General features: G+C 36.4%; 2 protein-coding genes across 3 annotated transcripts; one reads left to right on the forward strand and one right to left on the reverse strand.

Annotated features, from left to right (window-relative positions):
• Positions 1–74: 74 nt before the first annotated feature.
• eif6 (eukaryotic translation initiation factor 6) lies at positions 75–3,251 on the forward strand. Its single transcript, XM_056750163.1, has 7 exons — positions 75–155; positions 953–1,093; positions 1,242–1,327; positions 1,648–1,823; positions 1,975–2,151; positions 2,253–2,434; positions 2,558–3,251. Exons 2-7 carry the CDS (start codon positions 987–989, stop codon positions 2,565–2,567), a joined length of 738 nt encoding a protein of 245 aa, XP_056606141.1. The 5' UTR covers positions 75–155; positions 953–986; the 3' UTR covers positions 2,568–3,251.
• Positions 3,252–27,978, reverse strand: esyt1b (extended synaptotagmin-like protein 1b). Of its 2 annotated transcripts, none has more exons than XM_056750165.1 (52): positions 27,285–27,978; positions 26,446–26,487; positions 24,667–24,801; positions 23,944–24,017; positions 23,740–23,812; positions 23,568–23,657; positions 23,419–23,474; positions 23,195–23,315; positions 21,120–21,296; positions 20,818–20,900; positions 20,002–20,050; positions 19,834–19,923; positions 18,902–18,997; positions 18,349–18,420; positions 18,124–18,210; positions 17,876–18,025; positions 17,673–17,780; positions 16,520–16,696; positions 16,345–16,430; positions 16,214–16,262; positions 16,023–16,112; positions 15,837–15,932; positions 15,062–15,133; positions 14,859–14,945; positions 14,463–14,609; positions 12,908–13,011; positions 12,676–12,826; positions 12,409–12,585; positions 12,253–12,335; positions 12,114–12,162; positions 11,912–12,001; positions 11,725–11,820; positions 11,569–11,640; positions 11,399–11,485; positions 10,693–10,839; positions 10,122–10,285; positions 9,927–10,023; positions 9,404–9,525; positions 9,189–9,288; positions 8,898–9,074; positions 8,155–8,237; positions 7,864–7,912; positions 7,634–7,723; positions 7,456–7,551; positions 7,300–7,371; positions 7,121–7,207; positions 6,882–7,028; positions 6,585–6,724; positions 5,259–5,390; positions 4,537–4,645; positions 4,378–4,427; positions 3,252–4,238 (listed from the first exon to the last, which is right to left on the reverse strand). In XM_056750165.1, exons 1-52 carry the CDS (start codon positions 27,636–27,638, stop codon positions 4,214–4,216), a joined length of 5,457 nt encoding a protein of 1,818 aa, XP_056606143.1. In that variant the 5' UTR covers positions 27,639–27,978; the 3' UTR covers positions 3,252–4,213. The 2 variants fall into 2 exon arrangements, with proteins under 2 accessions (XP_056606143.1, XP_056606142.1); XM_056750164.1 differs by having other exon boundaries at positions 9,888–10,023.

A 27,978-nucleotide genomic window follows, 5' to 3' on the forward strand; every position in this document is an offset into this window, starting at 1 on the left:
AAAAGATGTGAATTAAAAAAAAAAGCAACAGCACTATTTCCCATGACCAGCCTCGGCATACGCACACGTGCTGTCGCGCTTTGACGTCATCACGTTCAGGAAGAGAAGTGAACACGTGGGTCTGGTTTCTTCGTTTTACTAGAGAGTGAAAATCGGTAAATATGAGATTATACTCGAGTACATGCACATGTGATGTTAAAATGATTATATTTAATGTTTATTCTATTTAGTTGGATACCTTTAACTACAGAATGCGTGCAGGTAAAGCCTGGGGACGTAAAAATAACTTAAGATAGCCGCCTGCTAACTATCACTGCTATTCACGTTAACGTTACCAGTGTCTGATTTAAAAGTTATATACAGCATTTCAAAGCCTCATGATTTGCTTTGCTTTATATATTTTGTAGGTTGGATGTATGTACAAGTAATAACGGTCATTTCAGATTGACCCCATTTAGATATTTTCTAACGTTCCTCTCTCCCATGTGAAAAATGCTAAAGTATTCCCTGGTGTTAATGTAAGTTAACTATAGTACATGATAAACTGTTGTAAATAATGTAGTTTACTATGGTATTAACTGTAGAAAGGTTCAAAACACAATATTATGTAGGAATTTTACTGTAGTTTCAATAGTCAGCTTTTCACGTGGCCTGATCTAACGTTAGTCAAATTACAGTGAGAATAGACATTTAAACCTTCCTTATATTTGAGGATGATATTGTTTCTTTGTGGGCTTTGGGAGAACATAATGTACTAAAATACTGTAAAACAGCAGATGAAAAGTCTTTTAAATAATGTAATTTAACAGTATAGTAACAGACTGGTAAGGTTTGTTACATACATCAAGACTTCAATGTATGTGTAAGTGACTTCGAATTAAAATGAAACAAGAAAATGATGTAATATTCCAGATCCGCAATGCATTTCTCTATGAATGTGGTTTTCCAACAGTTTTGGGGTCTAATATCGGTTAATCGGCAGAATCATGGCAGTCCGCGCATCCTTTGAAAAGAACAATGAAATCGGATGTTTTGCTAAACTCACAAACACATACTGCTTGGTTGCTATTGGCGGCTCTGAAAACTTCTACAGGTAAGGAGGAGAAAAATGATAATCTGTACTCATCTTATGTACAATATGCAAACATGCCAATACATTACATTGTCTTACTCAAGTGTCCAAGCAGGATAACATAAACCTCATGTGGTTTCTTTTCTTTATTTTTGTCTTTATTTTTCAGTGTCTTTGAAGGCGAGTTATCAGAAACAATCCCTGTAGTTCATGCGTCTATAGCAGGATGTCGTATTATCGGCAGAATGTGTGTAGGTAGGTGACTTGGTGTAATACCTTTGATCTTGAACAGTTTTGTATAATAAATATATTTAATATCTAAATGTATATTAAATAGTGTATTCTTGCTAAATACATAATTTACAGTGTTCCCAAAGTAGTATATTTAGAAAACTTCATACTACATCCTAAAAGGATAATTAAGGTGGCAGGTTCTCTTGTGGTAGCAGATTTACTTGTTTAAATAAATAAAATGACACGCAGGGGCATGTTAGATTTATCTGTGGCCTCATGCGCAGAATAGATGTTGAGTGTGTATTCAGGCTGTTTAACGTCACTTCATCTTCATCTGGCAGGAAATCGTCATGGTCTTTTGGTGCCCAACAACACAACAGATCAGGAATTACAGCACATTCGAAACAGCTTGCCAGATACACTCCGGATTCAAAGGGTAGAAGAGCGGCTCTCCGCGCTGGGGAACGTCATCGCTTGCAACGACTATGTTGCTCTGGTTCATCCTGATCTAGATAGAGTAAGAATACATCCTGAAGTCACCTCTGCACTGTTCACGAAACACTTCAGTTCCTCATACAAACATATCAAATTATTTTTCAGATTTGTACCATTAAGTAATCAAGTATTTAAAGTGTTGTTTTTGTATTTAAGTGCATTATTCTGTACAGGAAACGGAAGAAATTTTGGCCGACACTTTAAAAGTGGAAGTTTTCCGTCAGACGATTGCAGAGCAGGTTCTTGTTGGAAGTTACTGCACCTTTAGTAACCAGGGAGGACTCGTCCACCCTAAAACCTCCATAGAAGATCAAGATGAACTTTCTTCTCTCCTGCAAGTGCCTCTAGTGGTGAATGACTTCTCTATTGTATATACTTGAGTAAAATAAAGCTTAAAACAGTTCACAGAAACAGACTTTGATGTTAATCTTGTGTTATACTCTTTCTCCAGGCCGGAACGGTGAATCGCGGCAGCGAGGTGATCGCTGGTGGTATGGTGGTGAATGACTGGTGTGCGTTCTGCGGATTGGACACCACGAGCACTGAGCTGTCTGTCATCGAAAGCGTTTTTAGACTGAGTGAGACACAGCCCAGCGCCATAGCAACTACTATGAGAGATTCACTTATTGACAGGTATGTGAATATAGACCTTGATAAAAAGAAATAAATTGCCTGAATATTTCATAAAACATGCTGACCGGATTAACATCAGATCAAAGTAAGGTAAATTAAATTCATGTTTTCTTTTTTTTACAGTCTCACATAAATCACATGGTTTGGGATATTTGCTGGAGGATGTCTGCAGAAGACCTGTACATCAATGTCAGGTGGTTTAAAGGCTGAATATATCTTCTTTGAGGAAGAATCGCACTCTTCATACCATGATAAATGTTGTCATTGTAATATTCATGTTTAAAAGGGTTGTCACACTGTTTTGTAAAACGCTAAGACAAAACCCTGTGTGTATCACATGTCCCTTAAAGGGATAGTTCACAAAAAAAAAAATCTGTTATTATTTACTCACCCAGTGAGTTCTGCTGAACACAAATGAATATATTTGGAAGAATGTTAGTAACCAAACATCTCATCCCCCATTGACTCCCATAAGTATGTATCTTCCCCACTGTGGCAGTAAATGAGGGGTTGAGATCTGTTTGGTTAATGACATTCTTCTGAAAATATATTCCTTTGTGGTTAGCAGAACAAATACATTTAAAAAGGTTTTGAACAACCTGATGGTGAGTAAATGACAGAATTTTCATTTTTGGGTGAATTATCCCCTTGTTAAGTGTTAATAAAGATTATTTTTAAGTTTCCATAGTGATGTGCACCATCAATAAAGCTGTGCATGTTCAATACCGTGAAGGCCGTGTTAATAATACAAATTATTCTCATGAATTGTTATGACTGTATGTTTTGAATATCAATAAAAAAGCTTTTGACAACATAATGGGATCTGCCATAAGTTTTATTGAGCATTGTCGATATGTGGTTGTACATTCAGACATATGATGTATGAACTTGCATAGTGCAGGAAAACATTTTTTTTTATTCTTTGGTGTTACAGTTAAAGCGTGTTTGTATATAATATAAAAATTATGATTAGTAACATGCACACAAAGTAAAGTGGACATAAGTGGTGTAACAAATTGAACAAGAACTTACTTAAAACTTAACATGACAACAAATACAGTGGAAAAAAAAACTTGTACTAATATATTTAAACAACATTTAAACATCTGTAAAAGGAAGGTTACAAAAGCAATAGGGAAAATATAAAGGTTGACTGTTCTAAATGATGATTTATACATTTTGAAAAACTTGTTCCTATTCAGTATAGTATAGCTAGCTGTAATATAATATAAACTAAGAAAAGTTGTTGGCATCACAGTGATTTACAGAAGCGACACATCAATGTGTAACAGCAGCTATTTGCCCAAATGCAAGACTTTGGAGTAGGAGATGCACTAGGGTGACCGGTAAGGCAACATGATGATTTGAAATACATAAAAATTCTTACAGGCCTGTCTTTACATTTTCTAAACCATAATCCTTTATAAATCCACACAATTCTCAAACCCATTATGGTATCCTCTTTCAATAAGACAAATATTTATTCACTATCAAAAAAACATCCTGCATTGAATTCCATATTAAAACAAACATACTTTCTCTTCTAAAATAAAAAATAAATGCAAGTTTGTCCCGCAACCTGCACAAGAACCCTCCGCACATCACTCACTTATGTAATATAAACATTCCATCCATCATCATAAACCTTATTTGTCAATAATACTCAATCGGCAAAGAACTACTCATTCAATAACTGATTTGATAATAAAAGGTGGCTAAGCATCGGCAGAGATTTGACTCGCAGAGGTCAAAGGTGAAGACGTCCGGTCGAGTGCAGTGTTAATTGTCCTCCTTCAGATCAAACCTGACAGAAAAAGTGGGTGAGGCATTTCTTTAAGGTACATGTATACCAGCATAGAATACAACATACATCCGCATACATTTGAGAAATAGTTGCTAATGTAAATAACAGTGTGTTTGTGTATTTTATTCACAACACTTACCACTCAGAGACTCCAGACTGCAAGTCAATATGCCCCAGGTCTATTTGTACCTAGAAGAATCAACAAAACAACCAACCGTCAATAATATTTTATTATGAACTTAGATACAAAGTTTCAGTCAAACTTGTTTTTAAGCAACGAAACCGAATAAAGACTAACCTGGCCAATCACGTCTTTGTCTCGGTTCATGAAAGATGATGACGCGTTTTTCACGCAAACGCTGAGCTCTCGCTGCCGAACTTCATCCATGCTCAAATCAAACTCGAACCTGGTGAACAACATTTTAATGTAGTTTGTGACACACACACTGATGAAACAACCATGGCTAAGAAAATGTCGAAAATACCATGCTACAACTATGGTAATTTTTCATGTTTTGTTAGTACGTCATCTACAAATGACAATTTAAGTCAGTGGTTCTCTAACTGGGAGAACTAAGATGGATCCAAAGGGGCCGCAGAGTATGTGAAATAAAGAAATGTATCATAAATTTTATGCAATCAAGCATCGGAAAAGATGTTTGTTTTTGGTTTATTTAAAATTATAAGTTTAAGATAAAAGTTTTTATTTTGCAAAGCGATGCACTCTACACAAAAGGGGCCTTACAATGAAAACATTTGAGAATAAACCTAGTTCTCGCTCTCTCATGAACAAGCAATATAAATATTTTTTACGATTTAGTTTTGGCCTTTAGCCTTTATTAATGCAGTAGGAGAGTGAGCACAGGAAGCAAAGTGGGTTAGAGAGGGGGTGGGATTGGGAAAGAACCACGAGCCGGGACCCGAACTCGGGTCGCCGGGAGCACAACTGCACCATATGTCGGAGCACTAACCACAAGGCCATCGGCCCCCGCAACACACTATAAATCTTTCCACACAAACCTTTCATTGTATTCTGGGTTGAGGTTTTTCTTCTTCACGGCAGTTTTTTTCTTTGTGGCCTTGCTCTTATCTGGCAACAGAATGAGTGAGACGTAGGTGTCCGATCCGTCTTTAGATGATGTAACAAGACCCCTAAACACACAAGAGCACAAAAGCATTCAACTCCTTAAGTCAGCCGATAAACTAAACACCTAGTATAAAAACAATCCTGCTTGAATGCAACTTGTCTTTGGTGTACGGTCGATTATCACAGAAAACAATCCTGAGCCGCCTCTTGGTTTTCAAAAAGCAGGAAAATGCGTTTACGCTAATTCATTTACAGTGAAAGTCTACCGCAACGGGGGGGTTTAAAAGCAGAAATATGACGCTTGCGTTTTCGTCGATGCACTTATGTGAAGTCTTACGGATAATTACGTGATGTCTTGTGATGTTAGACTCACGCAGATTCCAGGCATAAGGCATGAGTTAATGGATTGAATGTGGTAACAGTGCATAGATGGGTTCTGTATGTGATTTAACAGCATCAGCATCAGGCTAACATGTTAAAATGTTATGGTTATACTTAAAAGGATAGTTCACCCAAAAATGAAAATTCTGTCACCATTTACTCACCATCAAGTTCCAACCCTGTATAAATGTCTTTGGCTGGTTGAACCAAGAATTATGTTTGGAAGAATGTTAGCTACTGAGATTTCCGGGGCACCATTGACTACTAGAAAGAATTGTATTTTATTTTTGTTCTGTTGAACACAAAAGAAGATATTTTGAAGACTTTTGGAAAACAAACCAAGGGGCACCTTTGGAGAAATATCTTTGTGTTCAACAGAACAAGGATATTTACACAGGTTTGGAACAACTTGACTTGATAAACGATGACAAATTTTCATTTTCGGGTGACCTATCCATGTAAGAAACGGTGTGATGGTTGGTTACCGCTGCTGTCCTTTTAAAACCGTGCATCTCCATATTTTGTGATTTTTTGTTGTTGCAATAAATAATAATTACAAGTCACCGTTTATATTCTTCACTGGGTTTTGCAAATATCTATTAAAAAGTCCCTTTCAACTCTGTAAAACAGAGTATTTAATCATTTAATTATTAAAAACAGCAAATTTGGACATCCAAGGTTTCCAAAGGACAACAGCGATATTTTACAATATTCATTCATGAGTATGAGTGAGTGCCTAATTTAGATTTTCTGTTGAGCTGTCCCTTTAAGTTGTATTTAACTGAGAACATTTAAAATAACATAAAAACAAACGATAAATAATAGTGTAAATAATAGAACAGTACAACACATCATGAGCTGTTTATGAAAAACCAGACCTGCATGCATGAATAGTCACAGCAAGCTTTTTTTGGAAGGAGATGGAAATTTTGATCTGTCCAGTGGTGGCTGCCTGCTTGTTACTCAGCACAGGACCTGAGCCCATCGCCACCAAGGCGGCCATTTTGGAATCCAAGATCTAGAAGAAATAAATATTTACTATAATAAAAAGTTTAAATATATTTGATATATTTAAAGTAAACATATCAAATATAAGTTCTCTCAATATCACTGTGCTTAAAGAGATTTGTTCAAGAAAAACTTTTAAGTGTTTAGAAACTGCTCGTTGTTCGAACCTTCAGCTGCGCCCTGAGCAGAATCTGACTCTGAGGTAAAGCTCCATCCAGATTCAGCCATTGGTCCATCAGCAGCTCTGGTTTTGTAAGCAGCTCTCTGATTGGTAGAACCAAGGAGCCAATGGGTTGGTCCCAGGCACTTGAAAGCTGTTCGGTATCATAAACAAATGAAACAGCTGCTTATTGTTCAGGCAATTATTGCAAAATGGTTCACATTTTTGGGTAAACAAAATTTTTACCTTGACGATAAGCGTGTCCTGTTTGGGGTCATGAACCAGAAATTCGAATGTTTCATTCCAATAAGGAGAGGCTGAACGTTCACACACCTTTCAAACATATCAGAGGCCAAAAAAAGGTTAGAGAAACTTGTGACTCAACAATCCTGCATTACAATATTCAAGCATAAAAAGTTGCCTGCCTTGGATTTATAGGATGTTCCACCAAGAACAAGTTCAGCTGCCGCTTTGGGTTCTTTTCCACTTTTCTTCAGCTGGACACACAGATGCAATTCCCATTTATTTAAGTTTAGAATAACCAAATAAATAAATGTATACATTATGTGTGTGTGACTCACCGGCAGTTCATGTGCTTTCTCTAAAAGAATAAACAGCAGTCCTGCAGATGCAACGCTTTTATTCTGGTAGCTCTGAGCACTTTGCATCTGCAGTACCTGATAAGGACATACTCTTTTAATGTTCAGACAAAGGTGAAATTAAACAGCAAATAAGAGTGCGTTTGGATTTCTAACTCACTTGGTCCAGTTTATCACGTTGTGTTACGCTGGGCAGCCATTCAGTGACCAGGTGGACACGACCGTGTTGTATATCATTCAGATTAAACCACTAAAATTCAATTAGATTCATTAAGACACTGCAAACACACATGTACATTTATGGATTTGGCATGACCTTTGACCCGGGACCTTTGTATTGCTGATGTAATACTCTACAAATTGAGCTACAGGAACACAAATAATACTTACTTCATCGTTGTACTGGGACCTGATGATGTCACCAAGTTTCAGCTTGAATCTGGGTAAAGATGACGTCAGTGTTAAATGTACTTTTTGTTGACTACAGAATCTGAGAGCACTATACAGTATATACAGATGACCCAGATCATATTGTCAACATCAAATTATTATACCCTACATAAAGAAAAACGCTTTTCTCTGTTTGCACCCGTTTCATTATTTTTGTCATGACATCTACAGCAAGTACATTTTATTTTGAGATTTTGTTTATTTTAAGACTTCTTATTTGTTTGTACTAACCTTCCCAGGAAATCATCAGAGTCGACATCTTTATCAAAGACCTCAAACTTCACTTCTAGATTAGGATCTGGATTCATAATCATCTAGTAAACAAAGTTATTTTATGTCACTACATATTTTATATCACAAGTAAGCTAAAGTGTCTCTTAAAGGGATAATTCACCCAAAAAAAGAAAATTCTGTCATCATTTACTCACCATCAAGTTGTTCCAAACCTGTATCAATGTCTTTGTTCTGCTAAACAAAAAGGAAGATATTTGTTAGAATGTCAGTTACCAAACAGGTCTCCCCCCCCTTTTACTGCCGTAGTAGGGAAAATAAATACTATGGGAGTCCATGGGGGATGAGATCTGTTCGGTTGAAGACATTCTTCCAAAGTTCTTCCTTTGTGTTAAACCTTATAAAGTTTTGGAACAATCTGAGGGTGAGTAAATGATGACAGAATTTTCATTATTTGGGTGAACTATCCCTTTTAGTAGAAATAACATATACTGACGATGCAAGTTGGCTTCTGAAATATATGTGTAAAAAAGTTAAAATCTTGTTTAAGAGTAAACACAGGAAACAGAGAAATGAGGAAAATGAAGGAAATGAGATAATAATTCATGCATGGATGATTTAAAAAATGTTTTGACTAAGTAAGGAAATCTTAGTGCTTCATACTAAAATAATCACATTCTGATTTTATCACAATATAAGATTATCTCTGTTGCAATCAGCAATTCTTGAATTTTCATCCCCACCTCATACATCTCATTCCAGGTGGGGTTGAGGTTCTCCTTGATCACATGACTTTTAAAGGTCACATCTCTGATATGGATCTTGACATAGGGGTCGCTCTTCCCCTTCACCATTCCCCCCATCAGACTGTCCTTGGCAACAAGATTCTGAGCTTCCAAAAGATGGAGACGCAGCACCCCCTGTTGGAGAGATATGAAACAACACAACGAGTAAATTAAGCTGTGTGAAGAGATAAGTGTACAGAAAAATCACATCCTGAAATGTCAGAAAAATAGTCAAACAGAGAGTCTAACCTTGGTGCCAAAACTGGGGTCATGGCTTGTCTTCTGGGGTCGCACGTCTGTTGAACTAGTGACCTTTGACTCCTCTACAGGGGACGCCTTTTTATTAGACCTGGTTAACATGAACAAACACACAGAGTTTATGTAACTATAGCCCATCATTGATATGTTTTATAATATTAGTTTGATGAATAACATCAACCCAGGTGATACAGTTTATAACTCACGGTTTATCTGATTCCCGTTGCTCTTTATAGGCTGCTGTTTCTGATTCAAATGTTTTTAGTGGTCCTGTTACATGACCGGATTCAACAACAGCAGAAGTAGAATCAGGTACTTTGCTAAGATCCTGTGAATGCAAACAAAAGTATTTTTCAAGTTCAAATTGAGCTGTACTGTAAAAAAAACAGAATAATTCAATTTCTTCTACAGAATCCCCCTTGTTAAACACACAAAACTCACCACATAAAAACAAACACAAAAACGTCTCTCCAAGAAACAAAACATCAATGAACTAACATTTTTAAAACAAAAACAAAGCAACTCTATTAAAAAAAAAAAAAACACAACGCCTCCCAAAAAAACAACTACACAAAACAAAAAATACACTCAAAATTACTCAAGACAGAAACACAACAAAAAGCCCCCCAAAAAACTGTCTCTAAACAAAAAAACACAACCATAAAAACCCATAACAAAATATCTCTAAACCTCAGTGTCTGGTTTTGTTATAGGTGCAGATGGCCTCACGTGAAGATCATCTATGACTTGGGCGGCTCTCTGTTTCTGTTGTTCCTCGGGATGTGACACAGAAACTGGTAAAGTGGAGGCTGCTAGTTCACTGAGCCTGTTGGTCATCAACACACAATCTTGTTCAGGTCTCAAAACAATCTTCTAAAATGACTTTAAAATAAAACAACTAGATTCATAACACAATAATCGTACCCTTTCTTTAGCTGGCTCTTCTTCTCGGACGTCTTGCTGACTGCAGTCTGTGTTTGTCCAGCAATGACTGGCTCTTTATTCTCATGGTCTCCATCCACAGAATGATCTTCATCAGTAACAGACGTCTTCAGGTGTACACTTGGATCCAGCTTTGAGTCCAAAATCTAATATAAATTTCAACAAAAGTAAGAGTTCTAGCTCTTCTGTTTAACAGGGTGATTTAGTTAAAGGTGTAATATTTGCATAAGTAATTTGCTCCATTAAAGGTGTAATTTTTTTGAGGAACAATAAACAGAACTGCAGTAAAGTATACATATCTATGTCTTCAGAGGTGTATTAAGAACTTATATAATGAAACGTTATGTTTTTATTACCTCAGAATGAGCTACCCTGTTGAAAAAAACAGCAAACCATGCTGGTTTGGTGTGTTTTGATCATCAACATATGATGAAATCAACATACACAGCAGGTCCCCTTGCATGGATTTGCCATGTTGTATCTACAGTAGCCCTTAACGGACAAACTGCAAATTTCATACACTGGACCTTTAAAATCAATAACAGTGTTTCACCTTAAGTTGGGCCCTCAGAAGAACTTCACTGTCAGGATCTGCTCCGTCCAAACTCAGCCATTGGTCCAACAGAAGATCTGGTTTTGAAATCAGCTCTCTGACTGGTAGAACCAAAGAACCCAAAGGCTGCTCCCAAGCGCTGGAAAACTAAAAGTGAGCCATAAGACATTCATTATGTGTAATACATTTTTATGCACTTGTTTAGTTTAAATGCAATGTGAACTTAACACAAACTTAACTTTCAAAAAGTTTAGGGTCTCTTGACCGAAAGTAAAATGAATCTCTTGACCCTTGAATCTAAGAACAGATGCTTTAATATTTTAAAATAGATTTTCTATACAATATAATTGTGCAGACTGAAGGTTAAACAAACTACAAACAAAAAATGTTGCAAATATATTAGTTCGACTGAACAATGAAAAAAAGGCTAAGAGACCAGACTAGATATAAACTCTTTTAATATTTTAGGGTCAGACCTCAAGAAGTAGGCTGATAAATTCTGCAAATATTACGCAAAAGGTGACAACACTGAAGATGTTAAAACATTTCTTTCTTATTTTGTTACATCCAAATTAATAATTCGCATATATACATGTGTGTTTTCCACAGTTTCAATGAGTTTTCTATCTAACAATAGTAAAAGAAAGTCATTATACATGACCCTAAACTGTAAACAGCTTTGTGAATAAGCATCACGTTTATTTACCTTTATAATAAGAATCTCTTCCTTAGGGTCCATAACCGGGAAGTAAAATGCTTCACTCCACTGAGGAGAGACGGAGCGCTCACAGACCTTCAAAGACCAGAACAGAATCTTTAATTATGATCAGAATTGAACCAAAATTCTTGATCTCTCTGAAAAGCACCAAATCCCACCTTGGTTTTATAAGAAATATCACGTAGAACCAGCTCTGCGGCTGCCCTGGGCTCCTTCCCGCTCTTTTTCAGCTACACGTGGAAAGCCAAACATAAATGACGTGAGGAAAAGTCACAGTTTGTGATAGAATATCATTCTGTGTTTGTGGGATGTACCGGCAGGGCGTGTGCTCTCTCCATGAGGATGTAAAGCAGCGCTGCTGATGGGACAGATTTGTTCTGGTATGAATGCGCTGACTGCAACTGCATAGCCTAGACCGAGAGAGAATAGAAAATAAAAATAAAAAAGTGGAAGTAAATTAAATTGAAAGTAAAATAGTAAAATAAACTTATTATTTTGTACCTTTTGCAGTCTCTCTGGTTGGGTTACTGTGGGAAGCCACTCCAGAATCAAATGAACACGGCCATGTTTGACATCACTCAAAGTGAACCACTGCCAGAATAACAAAAAAAACATTATATGACATAAAACATAGAATCAAAAACATTACATCTCCAAAAATTAACAATTTAAACACAGAATATTAACAACACCAAATGCTCACCTGGTCCGTCAACTGAGATCGGATTATATCCTGTAAGCTTATCTTCACCCTATAAAGACGTTCGTTCACAAGTCAATTAAATGACTTAATGCAAAGGTAAATGAAAGCAGAGATGTTTCTTTGGGTTTGTTCCACATACCTCCCTAAAAAGTCATCCTTATCCATGTCCTTATCAAACACCTCCACAAGAACGTCCGAGGTCGCATCTGAGGTCAAAACCAGCTTGGAAACACATTTAAAACATGTTAGTGTAAATACTTTAACACGAGTACACAACTAAACACCGGCACCTTACCTCATACATCTCGTTCCAGATAGGGTTGAGTTTTTCTTTAATCACGTGACTCTTAAAGGTCGCGTTTCCAATCTGGGTCTTGACATAGGGATCGCTCTTTCCTTTCACCATTCCGCCCATCTTGTTGTCCTTGGCAACCAGATTTTCAGCCTCAAGCAGATGGAGGCGGAGCATTCCCTGCACAAACATGTGTTATTCACCTTGCTACAATTGTAAATAATAACAGAATGTTATCATTGGTTAAGCAATTCTTTCAATTTTTCTCACCTCTTGACCGAAACTGGGGTCAGGGCTGGTGTGCGAGGGTCGAAGGTCATCTGAACTGGATACCTCTGGGACATCTGTGACCTCCTTCTCTTCATCTGGGACAGGCACTGGGGTGGTGACAGGGGGTTCTGGGACCTCTTCCACATTAGACCTGAAACATAACGCAGATACACACAGTCACAACACTGATGGGTGCTGGATTTAATGTGACGGTTGTGGGTTAATCTCTCACTTTTGCACTAACTCCTCCTGTTTTCTTTTGATGCTGGAGGTTCCTGGACGTTTAATCTGTTCATCCTGGTCCACCAAACTCTCCGTCACATTCGGGCAAAGAATCTACGAGAAAAGCAACTGAGTATTGAGTGCAAAACATAACAAATGGTCTTAAGATCCGAAAATAAAAATGTGACCCTTGACAACGAAAACCACTCTTATGGGTCAATTTATTACATCAAATTAAAGTTGAATAATTAAGCTTTTTATTGATGTATGGGTTGTTAGGATAGGACAATATCTGGTGGAGATACAACAGTGTACTACTCTGGAATCAAAGGGTGCAAAAAATCTAAATATTGAGAAAATTGCCTATGAAGTTGTTAATCAGAGGCACTGAAGCAGCCCATCCACTCACAAAAATATAGTTTTTATATATTTCGGGTTGAAAATGTACAAAACATCTTAATGGAACATGATTTTTAATTGATATCCTTATAATATCTGGCATAAAAGAAAAATCGATAAAATTGACCCATACAATGTATTTTTGGCTTTTACTAAAAATGTTCCCGTGCTACTTAAGACCAGTGTTGGGTAAGTTACTCTGAAAAAGTAATTAATTACTAGTTACTCATTACATATTCAATAGTGTAATTAGATTACTGTCCACATTACTCTGTCCGAAAAGTATTTAGTTACTCATTACTAATTACTTTCTATATCCTACATCAACCTTGATTAGTTAAGTTATTCAAGAATAGACATGGAACGTCTTATTGAATTCATTCAAATAATATTATTAACTGACCAAAGTATTACAAATGTGAGAATTATACATTAAAGCACAGATTTTAAAGTAAGACTTGAATTTTGAAGTCAATTACACTATTGCACACGCATATATTTAACAAAGTATTTAGTTTAATTACATCAAAAGTAACTGTATTTAAATTACAGAAAACATATGAGTAATCCCTTACTTTACTTTTTCAAGGGAAAAGTAATTAAATTACAGTAACTAATTACTTAGTAACTAGTTACACCCAACACTGCTTAAGACTGGTTTTGTGATCCAGAGTCACAAATAGTGACAATATTTAAAAAAATTGTGTTATCATGTGCATAAATCTTTTCATACATATGAATATAGATTACTGGATGTTTTGTTCAGAATAAAACTTGTAGATTTGTATTTTGATGGTCCTTCTATGTTACACGTCATGTTTTATATTTTAAAAAACATAATTCAGGTTAGGAATGAGAAAAGTTAATGACAACAAAAGTTTTCGTTCAGGTAAATCTGCTTAATAGTCAGTAATATATTTTTGTACTGTTAGACAAAAACCTAATATCTCCATATTTTGCGATTTTTCTTTCTTTCTTGATAAATCATTACCCATGTTTGTCTATGAGTTTTGCAAAAATGTATCAAATGACACGCAATAAAAAGAGCTTGTCAACTTTGACAACAGTGTTCAAAAAATAAATAAAATTGTGTTTTGAGATACTAAGTGTGCACCAACAGCGACTAAATAAATATATAAAATGGTAGAATGTAAATGTATTTTCACCTTGAGTTGAGCTCTGAGCAAAATCTGACTATCGGGCGAAGCCCCATCCAGATTCAGCCACTGGTCGAGAATCAGATCCGGTTCTGACAGAAGCTCTTTGATCGGAATCACCACAGATCCCAGAGAGAAATCCCAACAGTGGGATAGCTGGAGATAAAAGTGAGGTCAGACAGTAGAGAGACAGGTTGAGATGTTTACAGCGGTGGAGAGGAGGAGACGGTTCCGCCGGGAAACCAAACTTTACAATTATTGATTATTTCAAAACTTTGGAAACATAATGTGATTCAGGAAGTCAAATTACCGTCTGATATGTTGTGAGTAAATCATTTAGAAGCTGGAACTAACAATACTAAAAATATTACAGATATATATCGGAAATGTGATGTGATTGCTCACCTTCACAACAAGGTCTTCTTTTAGTGGGTTTCGAACCAGGAAGTGAAATGCCTCGTCCCACTGGGGAGAACTGGATCGATCGCTGACCTGTATCACACAAACGTCAGATAAAAGAAAGAGAACATTTAATAAACATTCCACATTCCAAAAGTCCATTAATCAAAGTTATTCGGAATAACTGTATATGTAAAATGGTGTTTTACCGTGGTTTTTTGAGATGATCCTCCTAAAATCAGCTCAGCTCCAACCTTCGGTTCCTTTCCGCTCTTCTTTAACTAAACAAAACACAAAAATACAGGCGTGGAAAAAAATTGGAGAGCATTTCAAAGTCTTAACAATATTTATTAAACAATGTTTCTCCCAAAATTCAAATACAAATAGTGTTTCTACTTGCATTTATTTACAGTAAATTAAAACTGGAAAAACGGGTCAAACAGCAAAGATTGAGACCGCGCGGACATGGAATGCTGATTAAATGAAAATATGGAATGGTCTCTTAATTTTTTCCCATGGCTGTATTTATTTAACAGAGTAATAAGTTTAAAAGTGTTTTATGTTGAAGTGTTTGTTCATTTTTAACTAAAAAGTTTCAGACTGAAGCTTTACGTAACAACTAAAAAAGCAGTACATTATTTTAAACGAAATATGTGTGACAGTATATTACGAAATTGAATGCAATCCAAGAGAGAAAATGAATCGCTCGGCTGTTTCTCTTTCAAAACTAAAGAAACTTTTTAAGATTATTCTTATTAAAAATCAGAAAAAAATGTGACATACAGTAGTAGCTATAAAATGACTCTGGACTAGTTTGAGACATTCTTGAAATATGCTCTAAAACTCCAGAGAAGGTATAGTTAAGACTACCAGGGTCTTTTTATGAAATTTTCTTCACATCCAAAAAGCAGATTTCAGCAAAACTCTTCATTTTCTTATAAGAGAACCAATTGATATTTAAAGGAGATTTGTGATATTACTCACAGGAAGCTCGTGGGCGCGGTCCACATACACAAACAGGAGAGCTGCAGTTGGCACGGCCTTATTCGCAAATGTGCTTTTGGACTGGTACTGCAACACCTGAGGTTAAACCCACATAGATTAACCGTTACCTTCGAGTCATTTTAAGCCCCGTGGAGTAAAAGAGAAAGTATGAGATGTTCGGCAGACCTGCTGAAGTTTCTCTGGTTGTGTTACTGTAGGTAGCCATTCCAGAGCCAGCAGAACACGACCACGCTTGACGTCATTCAGAGTAAACCACTGCCACAGAATTCATATCAACATTGTAATGCCATTTCTTCCTATTTATAACGGGTTCAATTTATGTTTGTACTTATTAATACAATAATGCATGAACTCACCTCATTGATGTACTGAGAGCTGATAATTTCACTCAGATTGATCTTCAGCCTACAAGAAGAAGCAGTACATCTAAATAATGCAGATCACCTCTGAGAGCTCTTACAGGATTTACTGATAGCAGCGTTTATACCTGCCCATAAAATCATCTTTCATGTCCATGTCCTTATCGAAAACCTCTAAGGACAACTCTTGACCGGGAAGCTCCGTCAAAACCACCTTTAAAATAAAATGTAGTTTCATGTTATAAATACTTGTTTACAAATGTAGATTATTGGCATTAACATATCCTCTTCTAGCATTCCTACCTCATACATCTCATTCCAGGTGGGGTTGAGATTTTCCTTAATGACTTGACTTTTAAAGGTTTCACCTCCAATCTGGATTTTGACGTAGGGGTCGCTCTTCCCCTTCACCATTCCGCCCATCATGTTGTCCTTGGGAACCAGATTTTGACCCTCAACAAGAAGAATACGCAGCAGCCCCTGGAGAAAGAGAAAATACAAGGGGAAATAATTGATTTACTTGATTTATTGAAAAAATACATGTTTTTGAAGTAGCATCTTGGAGCCGGAGTCAAAGTCAAAACTATTAAAACATTTCTGTTTATTAAAATAAAATAAAAGCTTAAAAATTAACTTTCTAAATATTAGAAATGCTGGATTAGGAATGAACTGAAATAAATAAAAAGATTGTTTAAATCACTAAAATTATATCAGAAAATAAATAAATAATTATAATAATAAATATAAAATGATATTTAAAATGTTATATAATACAACTGAAATTAAAATAAATCCATCAATGTAAAAAATAAAAAAACAAATAATAAAATGACAAAAGCACATAACAAAATAAAATAAATATTAAGTTCTTAAATAAATTAATGTATTTAAATAAAATGAGGTAAGATTAACCAAAAATTTAAATGAAGCTAATTTAAAATATGAATAAAACTGCAATAAAACAGAAGAAATGTCTGTTTATTGAAGTAAAATATCAGTCTAAATATTGTTTGAAAAACCTGAGCTAACTTTCTAACTTTTCGAAACTGAAAATCTTGCATTAGGAATAAACTGAAATAAGTTTAAATAAAGTCACTAAAATAATTAACTGAAAATAAATAGAATAATTATACAAATAATTTTAAATGAATAATAAAAATCATATTATATAAAACTGAACCTAAAATAAATAAATCAATTAAAAAAATAAACAAACATATCATAAGTTTACAATAGCACATAACTAAAACAGATAAAATTAAGATAAAATAGAATTAAGTTCTTAAATAAATGCATCGATCTAATTTATAAAATAATAATAAAAATGAACTGAAAACTTGAACAACGTTAATATCAAATAATAATACATTTTTATTTTATGGTTAGGACGCTACTTGGTATACAGGAATGTTGATTTAATTCTATACGGCGTGACTTATAGAGCAGATCTGCTCACCTCAGTGGCGAAGCTAGAATGGGGCGTAGCATTCTGAGGGCGTGATGCAGAAAGTTGGGCACTGGAGAGGTTAGAAAGGTTAACAGCTTCTTCATCCAACCACAGCACCTTTGAGAGATGACATCAACACACCATCACAAACTGACATTTCTAATCCAATGATGGGTGTAATGCCCTTATTTAACACGCATCAGACGCATTACCCTGAGCACGGATTTAACGTGGATTCTGCTGTCAGGACCGGCATTCTCCAGACTGAACCAATCATCTAGAGTCAGATCGGGACACGTGAGAAGACGTGAAACAGGAATCGAAAGGTTTCCTAAAGTTTGGACGCGATCGTTGTCCTTCACCTGAAAGCGAGAAAGAGAGGTTGTTTTTTGGCTTAGGGGGTATGATCTAAACCAGCACCATGATGTTTCGTCTTTAGAGGCAGATGATTTAGCTTTACCTGGATTTTAATGTCCTGTTGGCTTGGATCCCGGATAAAGAATGTGAAAGCATCTTCCCATTGGGGATTTACAGTGTTCCAGCAGATCTAAAGAGAAATGAGAGAGTAGATCGAGAGAGCACAGAGGAAGGGAGGTAATACAGAACAGGGTTTAAGTGGAAGTGGAATTGGCATGTGGCCTCTTGAATGGTTGGCATGAATGCTAAATGTGTGTGTGTGTCATACCCGACTGTCACGAGTAACATCTTGCACTGAAAGTTGCACAATCGGATTGGGATCCTTATTGCCTTTCTTCATCTGAAAGCATAAGCAATGTGTAAACGTGTGATGCATGTGTCAACATCAGCACATGCATGTTCAAGGTCTGTTTGCTTACCTAAAACAACACAAAAACTCCAAGCATGCTTTTGCTTGGTGACCTCTGTACACTCATTGCATTACTAGTCAAATACTCTGGAAATGGTATGAGTGTTGTATCTGAATTATATGACCGTGAGTTGAATAAGTGGAGATGAAGCTTATGTCACATATAATAGTTTCTGCAGACTGTCGTCTCTTCTCTTTAGAGGGGCAACAGGCAGTCTGCTGCCAAACATGAAAGGAAACTACAGGGTATGTAGGTCACCAAAAGAAAACACACACCTATTCTCATTTGTAGTTAACTGCAGAGCATGGTATGTGTGGCATGTCCCTAAACTATAGTCAACTAAACACACACACGCAAACCCACACATTGAACAAAGAGTGCAGTAGGAAAGGAAGTGAGACTATAACTCACAGGAAGTGCTTCAGCTTTGTCCAGATACACTGCCACGATGGCTGCTGAGGGGGGATTTGCTGTTTTACTCATCACACTTTCATTTCTCTTTACGACCTGAGAGAGAGAGAGAGAGAGAGAGAGAGAGAGAGAGAGAGAGAGAGAAAGAGAGAGGAAGAATTGAAGTGTATCCTGTGCGTGCGAGTGGTTGTGGCATTCAAGGTATAATTCTTTTAATGCAAATGTTTTTTCTGAGCTTCAGGAAAAGTGTTTAATACTAGCTTTGTTCACTTTTGTACTGTAGCTCACATTTGACATTTACTGGGATTGGGTGGGGAGATTTGCCACACTGTTTGCATGTGGGGAGAACTGAGCTCCAGACCGGCCACACCTTTTCACAGCAAAGTGCCTTGTTTTATGTCTTCCTTTGTGCGCAAATAATGAACGTACAATTTTTGACATACAACAACATATTTTGAACACATCTAACAATGTCTGATTGCCACTGCATTAGATAACAATGAAAAGTGGCTTTGATCTAATTTTTCTTATTAGTCCTGAATCAATTTCTGCCGATTGTGTGAAGTCTGATAACCTAGAAAAGTAACCACAGGATAACCACAATGCCTACGAGCATGTCCCACTAACATCTGACAACCCCACTTTATGACTTGATTCATAATCCGTTTTTTCATGTTTGTGCTTTCTATTCAATGCAATTTACATTTATGCATTTGGAGGATGAAACCCATGATCTTTGTGTTGCCAATGCAATGCTCTAAACTGGGCATGCAATGACATTTAGACATGTGTCTAGACAAGTGTCTACGTTGGTAGATGCTTTTATCCAACGTCATTCTGGAAATTCAAGCTACACGTTTGAACAATTTATGTGTGACACTCTGTTGTAAGTGTGTGAATAGTTTTTTGTGAGCCCTGTGTGTATGTGTGACCTCATTCAATCTTTCTGTGTTGGGTTCCAGCGTCAGCCACTCCAGTTTGAGGTGAACCCGTCCTGTCTGAGTGTCCTTCAAGGTGAACCACTAAAGAGGGACACAAGGCAATAATTACCTGGAGTTTATGAAAACAGTCATTTTGGCTCTAAATTAAAAAAAACTCACCTCATCAACAATGTTACACTTCTTCACAATCCCCAAGTCTAGCTTTGTCCTGAGTAACAAGCGATAGAGAGATGGAGAGAGAGAAAGAAAAAAAGATGAAAGCGAATGTGAGAAAAGACAGAGGCGATCAAAAACACACATTTCCAGCTACAATGTCCCACTTTGTAAAACTGATTTTAAGGGTAAAGTCTGAAACAAAACAACATTTAATGGTCCAGTGTGAAATTTAGCAGCATCTAGTGGTGGGGTTGGGAATTGCAACCAACGGCTCACTTCAACCCTCCCCCTCCCTTTTAAAGCACTACACAGGACTAAGATGCCGTCCCGGTTCTTTGCCGAAGAAGATCATGTAGAGCAGTTTGTCCATTTAAGGCTACTGTAGAAACAACATGGCGAATTTCATGCAAGAGGACCTGCGTTGTATGTAGATAGAAACAGCTCATTCTGAGGTAATAAACATAAAGCTTCATTATGTAAGGTCTGTATTCACCTCTGAAGACATAGTCATGTATATTATATTGCATTTCTGTCAATAGATCCTCCAAAAAAATGACACATTGAAACTTTAAAAAGGTTATAACTTAAGCATCTATCTTTTATAACTTTGAAAAAAAAAACTAACTTTAAGAACCTAAAATCTCACAGAGATAATGGCTCGTATAATTGAAGCTGAGAAAGAGAGAAGGTGGAAAATTGTTGTGTGAAGGTAGTTTTACTATAAGTAGATAAAAAAGACATTTTAAGACATGACCCCTTCAAAGAAATAAGTGAGAAATAGAATGAGAAGAGAAGATAAACAGATAAACATGATGGTACCTGCCCAGAAAATCATCATGATCATGGTCTTTGTCAAACACCTCCACCTCAAGCTCTTGACCTGGAACCTCATGAACGATGACCTGACAAACACACACGCATGCAATACCAAACACGCTATAATAACAGCACAGACGGTAATGATCACATGTGATGTTTCACAGAACGATGCACGAAGAACAGATCACAAACCAAATTCTTTTTTCTAATGTGTACATAAATTTGTGCCTGGTCCGACTTATGTTTGGTCTAGTAACAACACGGTGTATAAATCCATTCAGGTGCACTTCTGCTCCGCTCACCTCATACATTTCATCCCATTTGGGATTGAGTGTGTTGTCTTGATGCCGGGAAGTGAAGGTCTGCGGTCCCACTCTGAGCAGGGCGTACGGGTCAGACATGCCCGCTATCACACCCTTTACATAGTTATCCTTAGAGGCTAGACGCTCAGCCTCCAGCAGGTGTATACGAACAACACCCTGCAAGAGAAAGGAAGAAATATTTTTTAGTTAAAGACCAACAAACGGTTCCATAAATGCCATTTGACACTTTGTCCTATTGTCCTTGAGCTCAAAAACTGGATACAAAAGGATTTTTTATTGTGTTTGATTTGTGCATCATAGTGATAATAGTTTTGCTTTCAGTTTTATTATACTTTATTCATATTTTTCACTTATATTTTATATATTTTTTCATTGTCTTATATTTTTACTTTTCAGGTTTTCTTTTTTATATATATTTCTATGAAAGTTTAATAATTTTTTTGGTCAAACTTCAGTCTAGACGGCAATTATCGCTATTAACAAAACATTAACTATGACTTTTTCCCCAATAAACTCTTAATATGTGTCTTATTAATAGTTAATAAGGTAGTTATTAGGTTTAGGTCTTGGGTAGGATTAGTGATGTAGAGTATGGTCATGCAGAATATGTGCTGTAGCCTGTTAACTGTCACACGTTCCGTATAAAGGACACCTAAGTTTGCTTCAATACTGTGCATGTAATTTCTAATCAAATCATGACCAACTATATATCATTGGAAAGGTCTAAGACTCTAGAATACAGATTTCTTTGGTGTTTTTTTAAATAATTTAAATAGGGAGAGTAATTGATTCTTTTTTATGAAGAGTGTGCTTAGAATTTTTGTTATCATTTTGCAATCCATATTTTTTTAATGTATTTTTTAATCAAAGAAAAACATAAACTTTTTAATTTATTTTTTACAACAAACCTTTTTGTGTATGATTTTTTATTTTGCAATAATCAGCTACTTTTCATTTTTCAAATGAGACCAACCGTAAGTCTGTATTCCAAAGAATTCATGAGTTACGGCCATTTTAGTTCCAATGTGCGTTTTCATGTGTAGACTCAAAAAGGGCTCAGACAGTTAACAAGTTAAAGTACTAATAAACAGCCAATATGCCAATTAAACGCATGCTAATAACAACTAGTTAATATTGAGAATTGTCCCCTATATTGAAGTGTAACAATTTTTTTTTCATTGATAGTTTTAGTTTAGTTAAATAATCCAGTATCTCAGAGATTACATCTTTTGTAGGCTAACCCGGAAGTTTTGGTTCCCTCAACAAAAAGCCTATGCAACTTTCCCATAGACTTTTGGAAGATCACAAAAAATAAGCTCTGTGATTAGCAAAGGTTTATGATGTTTACACATTTTGTTTATCAAGATAATCTTTACAAATGAACACAACATTTGTTACCTTTGAAGCCGAAATACAATCGGTAGAAGAAAAAATGCTATAAACAAACTACACTTAAGGTGCACGATGACGTCTGACGTCCCCGCCAAAGGAAGTGGTTGGTTTTAGCAACATTGTAGCAACCGCCGTTTTTAAGACACAATAAGGCTTTAAAAAATTACAAGCGGTTAAAATTGGTCTGTTTTATGTCATTGAAGAAAAAGTAAAAACATAACAGGTTTTGTTAACCACAGACCTTATTTCAGGCAATTTACCATAAACCCTTTGGGGCGATAGAACCGGAAGTCCTAAAATGCTAATTCGCTTACAGGGTTTGCTTATAAAAATATGTCCTCCCTGGGTTAATGATTTTAGTGCTTCAACTTTAACTTGTTTTAGCTTATTGCCGAGTGAACAATCCTATTGAAGAATTTATTTGCAGATAATCCTGTTGTTTTAAATGTTCAGAAATCATGTTTTTATTGTGTTATCATGTTTTTGTTGTGACTCATTATGTTATTGAGTTATTATTACTTAACCAAAACAACCCAAGTGCAGTTTGAATGATATTACTTGGAATGCATAATTTTTTTTTTGTTGAAAAAAACGGAGTTATCTGGTTTTGCAAATGGACTGATAATTTTTCAAGCAATTGTGTGTGTGTTTGTGTGTGTTACCCTGGGCAGAGGGCAGCGCAGCTGGGCAACAGGCAGGTCTGGCACTAAAGGAACTGTGAGGCGATTGGGCAACACCAAACACGAGGCAATCGCGTCCATGATCATAGTGTCGGACATCACACTGATAAGAAGAAAGTGTTAAAAAATGGAGGCAAAGCCCAAAACATAAAGTGTATTCGTCTTTTATAGATTGTATTGAATTGTGTATCTCTAATGTAACTCACTTTAGCCCTGGAATGTCCAACAAGTTGGTCAAACCCGTCCAATTAATGAAAAGTTTCTAACAATAACAAGACAAAGACGATATGAGAAGATGGCTTTGAACGGTTAGAGAAACTTGTTACAGTTTAAACTTATGTTTAGAGAAACATACAGGTCTTTGAATGAAGAACATGGTCACAGCACCCACGATTGGCACGTCACCAATCAGAGGCTCCAAAATGACACGCATCATCCCATTAAGCTGAGAAAGAAATCAAATTTAATTTCTTTAGTTCTTCAGTTTTACTGTTTCAACACACGATGAGACACCTTACGAAACGTACCTGTATTCCCTTCACACCTGCTTTGCAAAAATACCTCTTCACTTCAACATTTATCTCAGCATCCCCCACATAACTGCAAAAGAGGTCGAAACGCTTGAGACACAAACACAACACAGACAACAAAAGGCTTTTTGTTCACTCCTTGAGTCCACAGCAGACATTTGACTCATTATCAGTCGTAGTTTACATGCATTTATGTGTTACCTGATGTAAACATCGAGCAGGATTTGACCTTTTTCATTTTCCGTATGAGCCTTCACTCCAACCACCTTCATAGGCTGCGAAATGTTAAAGAGACACATTAACTTGCTTTCGAAGGCTTATGGGTCAATGACGTGTTTTGTGTCCAAATTCATTATTTTCCTAAAAAGAATTTGAATAAATACATGTCATATATCAAATGGATCTACAATATGTCCTTTATAAGAAACCCTTTTCATTTTATTGAAATTCAATAGATTTTTTGAGTTTTGGTGTTTGAAAGACCAAAAATGTCAGGTGGTGCGACCGTTCGAACATACAAACAGAGAACAAAACTGAGAAATAAATGTTAATTTTCTCAATAAAATTCTTAATAAAATATTTTGGCATGATTTTATGTTAAATTTCTTATATATGAGGGGAAAAATACTCAGTGCTAAATACATTAAATGTATATTATTTTAAATTAATATATGGTCGCACCACCTGACATTTTCTTATTTGTCATTGACCCTTATAACATTGCACCATCATAACAATTTCAGTCTGGCCTTGACCTTGTCCAAACAAGAATGTTTACCATCAGAGGAACTTAATCAGAAGGCTTGATCTAACAAGCCACCATAAAACTGTGCATCAATATGTGATAAAAGAATGCTTTACTGGAATACAGGAATGTTATTATGGTATAAATATTGGCATTTGGTAACAGAAGTTATGTATGACCTTGTCCCCAAAGTCTATCTTGGTAAAGTTGAGGGTCTGTAGATGGCTGCTGGATCCTCGGATGGATGGAGCAATGGTTTCTGTCAGCAACTTCTCCAAATACTGCCCAATAAAGGGCCAAGCCTGCTGGATAACCTAAAGAGAGAGAGAGAGAGAGTCATAAGAGGCCATTTAAGACTAAATCTGCAACCCTGTTATCCATTCTGGCATATTTTTATGTTATTATACCTTAATTGTAGTATTGCATTATTATGTTCATAATTTTGTTTTCTATTTGTTTTAGAGGCTATTTTATCTTAATTTGTTATATAATATCCATCTCACAAATTTTGTAACAAGGGTTGCAAAATTGAAAACAAATATACATATAAATATATGCATTTAAATATATATATATATATAATAAATATAATATTATTTTTTTAACATTTTCACCTAACTTTAATGGCTCACAGTACATTTTCTGCAAAGTCTCAGCTTTCAAACTAAAGAAACCGTATTCTTCTATCTTCATTTGTTCGTTTTTATCACTCCGTAGATGAGGGTAGGTTTCTTCAAAAATGCATCATTTTGATTAAACAGCTGAGATAATTAACGTTTTTGTCAAAGATTCCGCCCAGATTACACTCAGAAAAATCATTAAACACCGATAAAACATATAAATTCTAGGTTCTGGGATTCTGTAATTTACCCAAAGGTGTAATAGCAGTGTTTTATTCAGTTTTTTTATTGACGAGATAACTCGTCAATGGCGGTGAAGGAGTTAATAGAAAAGATGCATTATTATTTTCATAACATTTTCTATTTCTATTTGCTATAATGGCTATTTTATTAAAATTGGCTACATAGTATCCATCTCCCAAATTTTGTAGCAAAAGGTTGCAAAATTGCAAACAAACACACGTATATATGCATTTAAATATAAAGAACATACAAGAAATATAATAATAACAACATCTACAATAACATAATAAATGCATATATAAATAAATATAAAATAAATGCAAATTATTATATGAAGCAATAGGTATGACACGGCATATAACCATCACTAGTTCTTTTATAATAATGTTACAAGCTCAAACAATTCTTCATCACTGTGTATGTAGACAAATGTTTCTTTTTAAAAATCAGACAATAAACACAGAACTAAATCCCATAAAAACAGTTCACACACCCCTGACCCCATTTGACACCCATGCCCATTCTCTACCTCCCTCGCAGCTGTTTACACTCTGACATTTGTATTTGGTTTGTTACTATAGAGACCCGTTGTGGTTAAAGCCAATGACAGATGCTTAAGCGCCAGTTGCTGGAGCATTTTTCATATCATGATTAAACCCCGGATTTCAGAAATAGCACTGTGAGTCACGCACAGACACATGACATGCCAGACTGTTTCTTAAGTGTTGCCTCGGGCTGGGATCTAGGCCAGGATAAAATATCTCCCTCGTGAATCACTCATAAAGAATGTCAAGCCTAAATATTTGTCCAGTGCCATTTATGATAGACTACAGCATCATTACAGTCTCTAGCACAGATCTGTCTGCAAAAATGCACAGAGCTTCATAACACATAGGAGTTACGGGCCGTATTATAAAAAAAAGATGGGAAAATTTGCATTGGAGTGTTTGGTGTTTGGAGTATTTATTATACAGAAGACTTTAATCCTGCTTTTTTATGTTAATGGGCGTCACCGCTGTGGTGACACGAGGAAGGGCGGGGCCGTGTGGCATGGATTTGGGATTTTTCATATGGCAAAAAATCTGAATGATTTACCTTGTTAAGCCATTCAACCTTCTCCACATCTGGGAAGTTTACCTGAAATTAAAAAGAGAAAATAATACCAGACTTGTGATTCCATTGAAAAAAAAAACGTCATAATAACGTTACATGACAGACTTCAAGAGAGGATGTGGTTATGAACACAAAACAACACAACTCAGAAAAACAGCACAATAACAGCGTTAAGCAAGAACGTTCTATTTCTGTTCTGTAAAAACACTCTTCAACATGCAACGATGGTGAGACATGACCAAATATAGGATTAACTCGTTTTAATAGAAACATCGAGTGGGCGTTTGTATGGCGAACACAATTTGGCCAAGAATGCGGTTTCCAGTATGAATAAAACTGGTACAGCGCCACCAACAGTTTCCGCAAACACCGCATACCTCGTTGGTAGCATTCAGAAATGGTTGAATCATTTGGTTCGGCCCGTTCGATTCAATGAACAGGTTCCAAAAGCCAAATGACTCACTAATTCTTTTCCGACGTGGCTCGAAGTGTCCATGCACAGCAGCCTCGTGTGTCATTATTAAATATCGTGAATGATTCAAAATGACTATTTATCACTATTTTTTGAATGTCTGTGTTGCACTGTGTCAGTTACACTTAGATGGTTTTGTGCGAACGTCTGTGAAGTTGTGCGAATCGGTTCAATTGACGAACAACGCGTTGTGGGAATCAACACTCGTTCAGTTTGTTTCAAAGCGATTTTTGAACGTGTTTCACATGCTTGGAAGCTTGAATGTTGCACGATTTATGCGAATGACTTGAAAGACTAGTTTTATCATCAACAACAAAACACTTTCGTGCCACACGCATTGCGTCCTTACCCAAGAAGGCAGGTCTCTCCTACTCCTAAATGATTTGGAGGATATGTCTTCCTTTTCATCGCCGAATAACTGTATAGCGGACCTCAGCCTCGCCTCTTTTGCCTCACGGGTGTGTTTCCATCCCGCATAAACCATCATCCCGAACACTACTAAACTAGTGCTCATCCGATAGTAACCAGCCAGGTAGACGGGCAATAAGGCGGTGAGACATTTCCCAAAAGTCCACAAGATCGCTTTGGCGTCAAATAATTTAGTTTTGTGGACCTCCATTTCTCCAGGCGGACTGTAAGGGTCCAGTTCGGTCTTTTTCTCCGAATCCGAGTCGTTTTCGAGACTCTCGTCAGCGCGAGACATACTTGCGCTTTGGTTTCTGCGCAAATGTGAGGATACGATTACCAAGCGATTGTGGGTAGCGATTTGCAACTCAAATTCAACATCTGGTGGAGATTCAAAGTTGCAATTCAGTCCGCGGCGAATCCGAACATGGGCTGATGCGAAAGGCTGCGGGTGGATCGGATGTGTCCGATCACTGCAGATCGATAAGTCAACCTGAGAGAAAGAGCTGGAAACGAAATCCCCCACCTCAACGCTTTTACCCGTTTGGCACGACGTAGCGTTTCCTTTTTGCGGATGGTACTTCTGTCTTCAAAGCACAAGGTGTGGGCCCGTGCCGTTATTTGATCAGATCCACGCC

This window comes from Triplophysa dalaica, chromosome 6 (genome assembly GCF_015846415.1).
Source record: "Triplophysa dalaica isolate WHDGS20190420 chromosome 6, ASM1584641v1, whole genome shotgun sequence".
NCBI lineage: Eukaryota > Metazoa > Chordata > Actinopteri > Cypriniformes > Nemacheilidae > Triplophysa > Triplophysa dalaica.

What these genes read in the sequence shown, in the direction of transcription:
- esyt1b (XM_056750164.1), bottom strand. Translation starts at nt 27,638, where the DNA reads ATGTCTCGCGCTGACGAGAGTCTCGAAAACGACTCGGATTCGGAGAAA. An exon ending in AAGAGCCAGCTAAAGAAAGG is followed by an intron (nt 10,024 to 10,121) that starts GTACGATTATTG and finishes GATGACCAACAG; the next exon opens with GCTCAGTGAACTAGCAGCCT. An exon ending in AGGACACGCTTATCGTCAAG is followed by an intron (nt 7,029 to 7,120) that starts GTAAAAATTTTG and finishes GATACCGAACAG; the next exon opens with CTTTCAAGTGCCTGGGACCA.
- eif6 (XM_056750163.1), top strand. Translation starts at nt 987, where the DNA reads ATGGCAGTCCGCGCATCCTTTGAAAAGAACAATGAAATCGGATGTTTT. An exon ending in GGCTCTGAAAACTTCTACAG is followed by an intron (nt 1,094 to 1,241) that starts GTAAGGAGGAGA and finishes TTTATTTTTCAG; the next exon opens with TGTCTTTGAAGGCGAGTTAT. An exon ending in TATCGGCAGAATGTGTGTAG is followed by an intron (nt 1,328 to 1,647) that starts GTAGGTGACTTG and finishes TTCATCTGGCAG; the next exon opens with GAAATCGTCATGGTCTTTTG.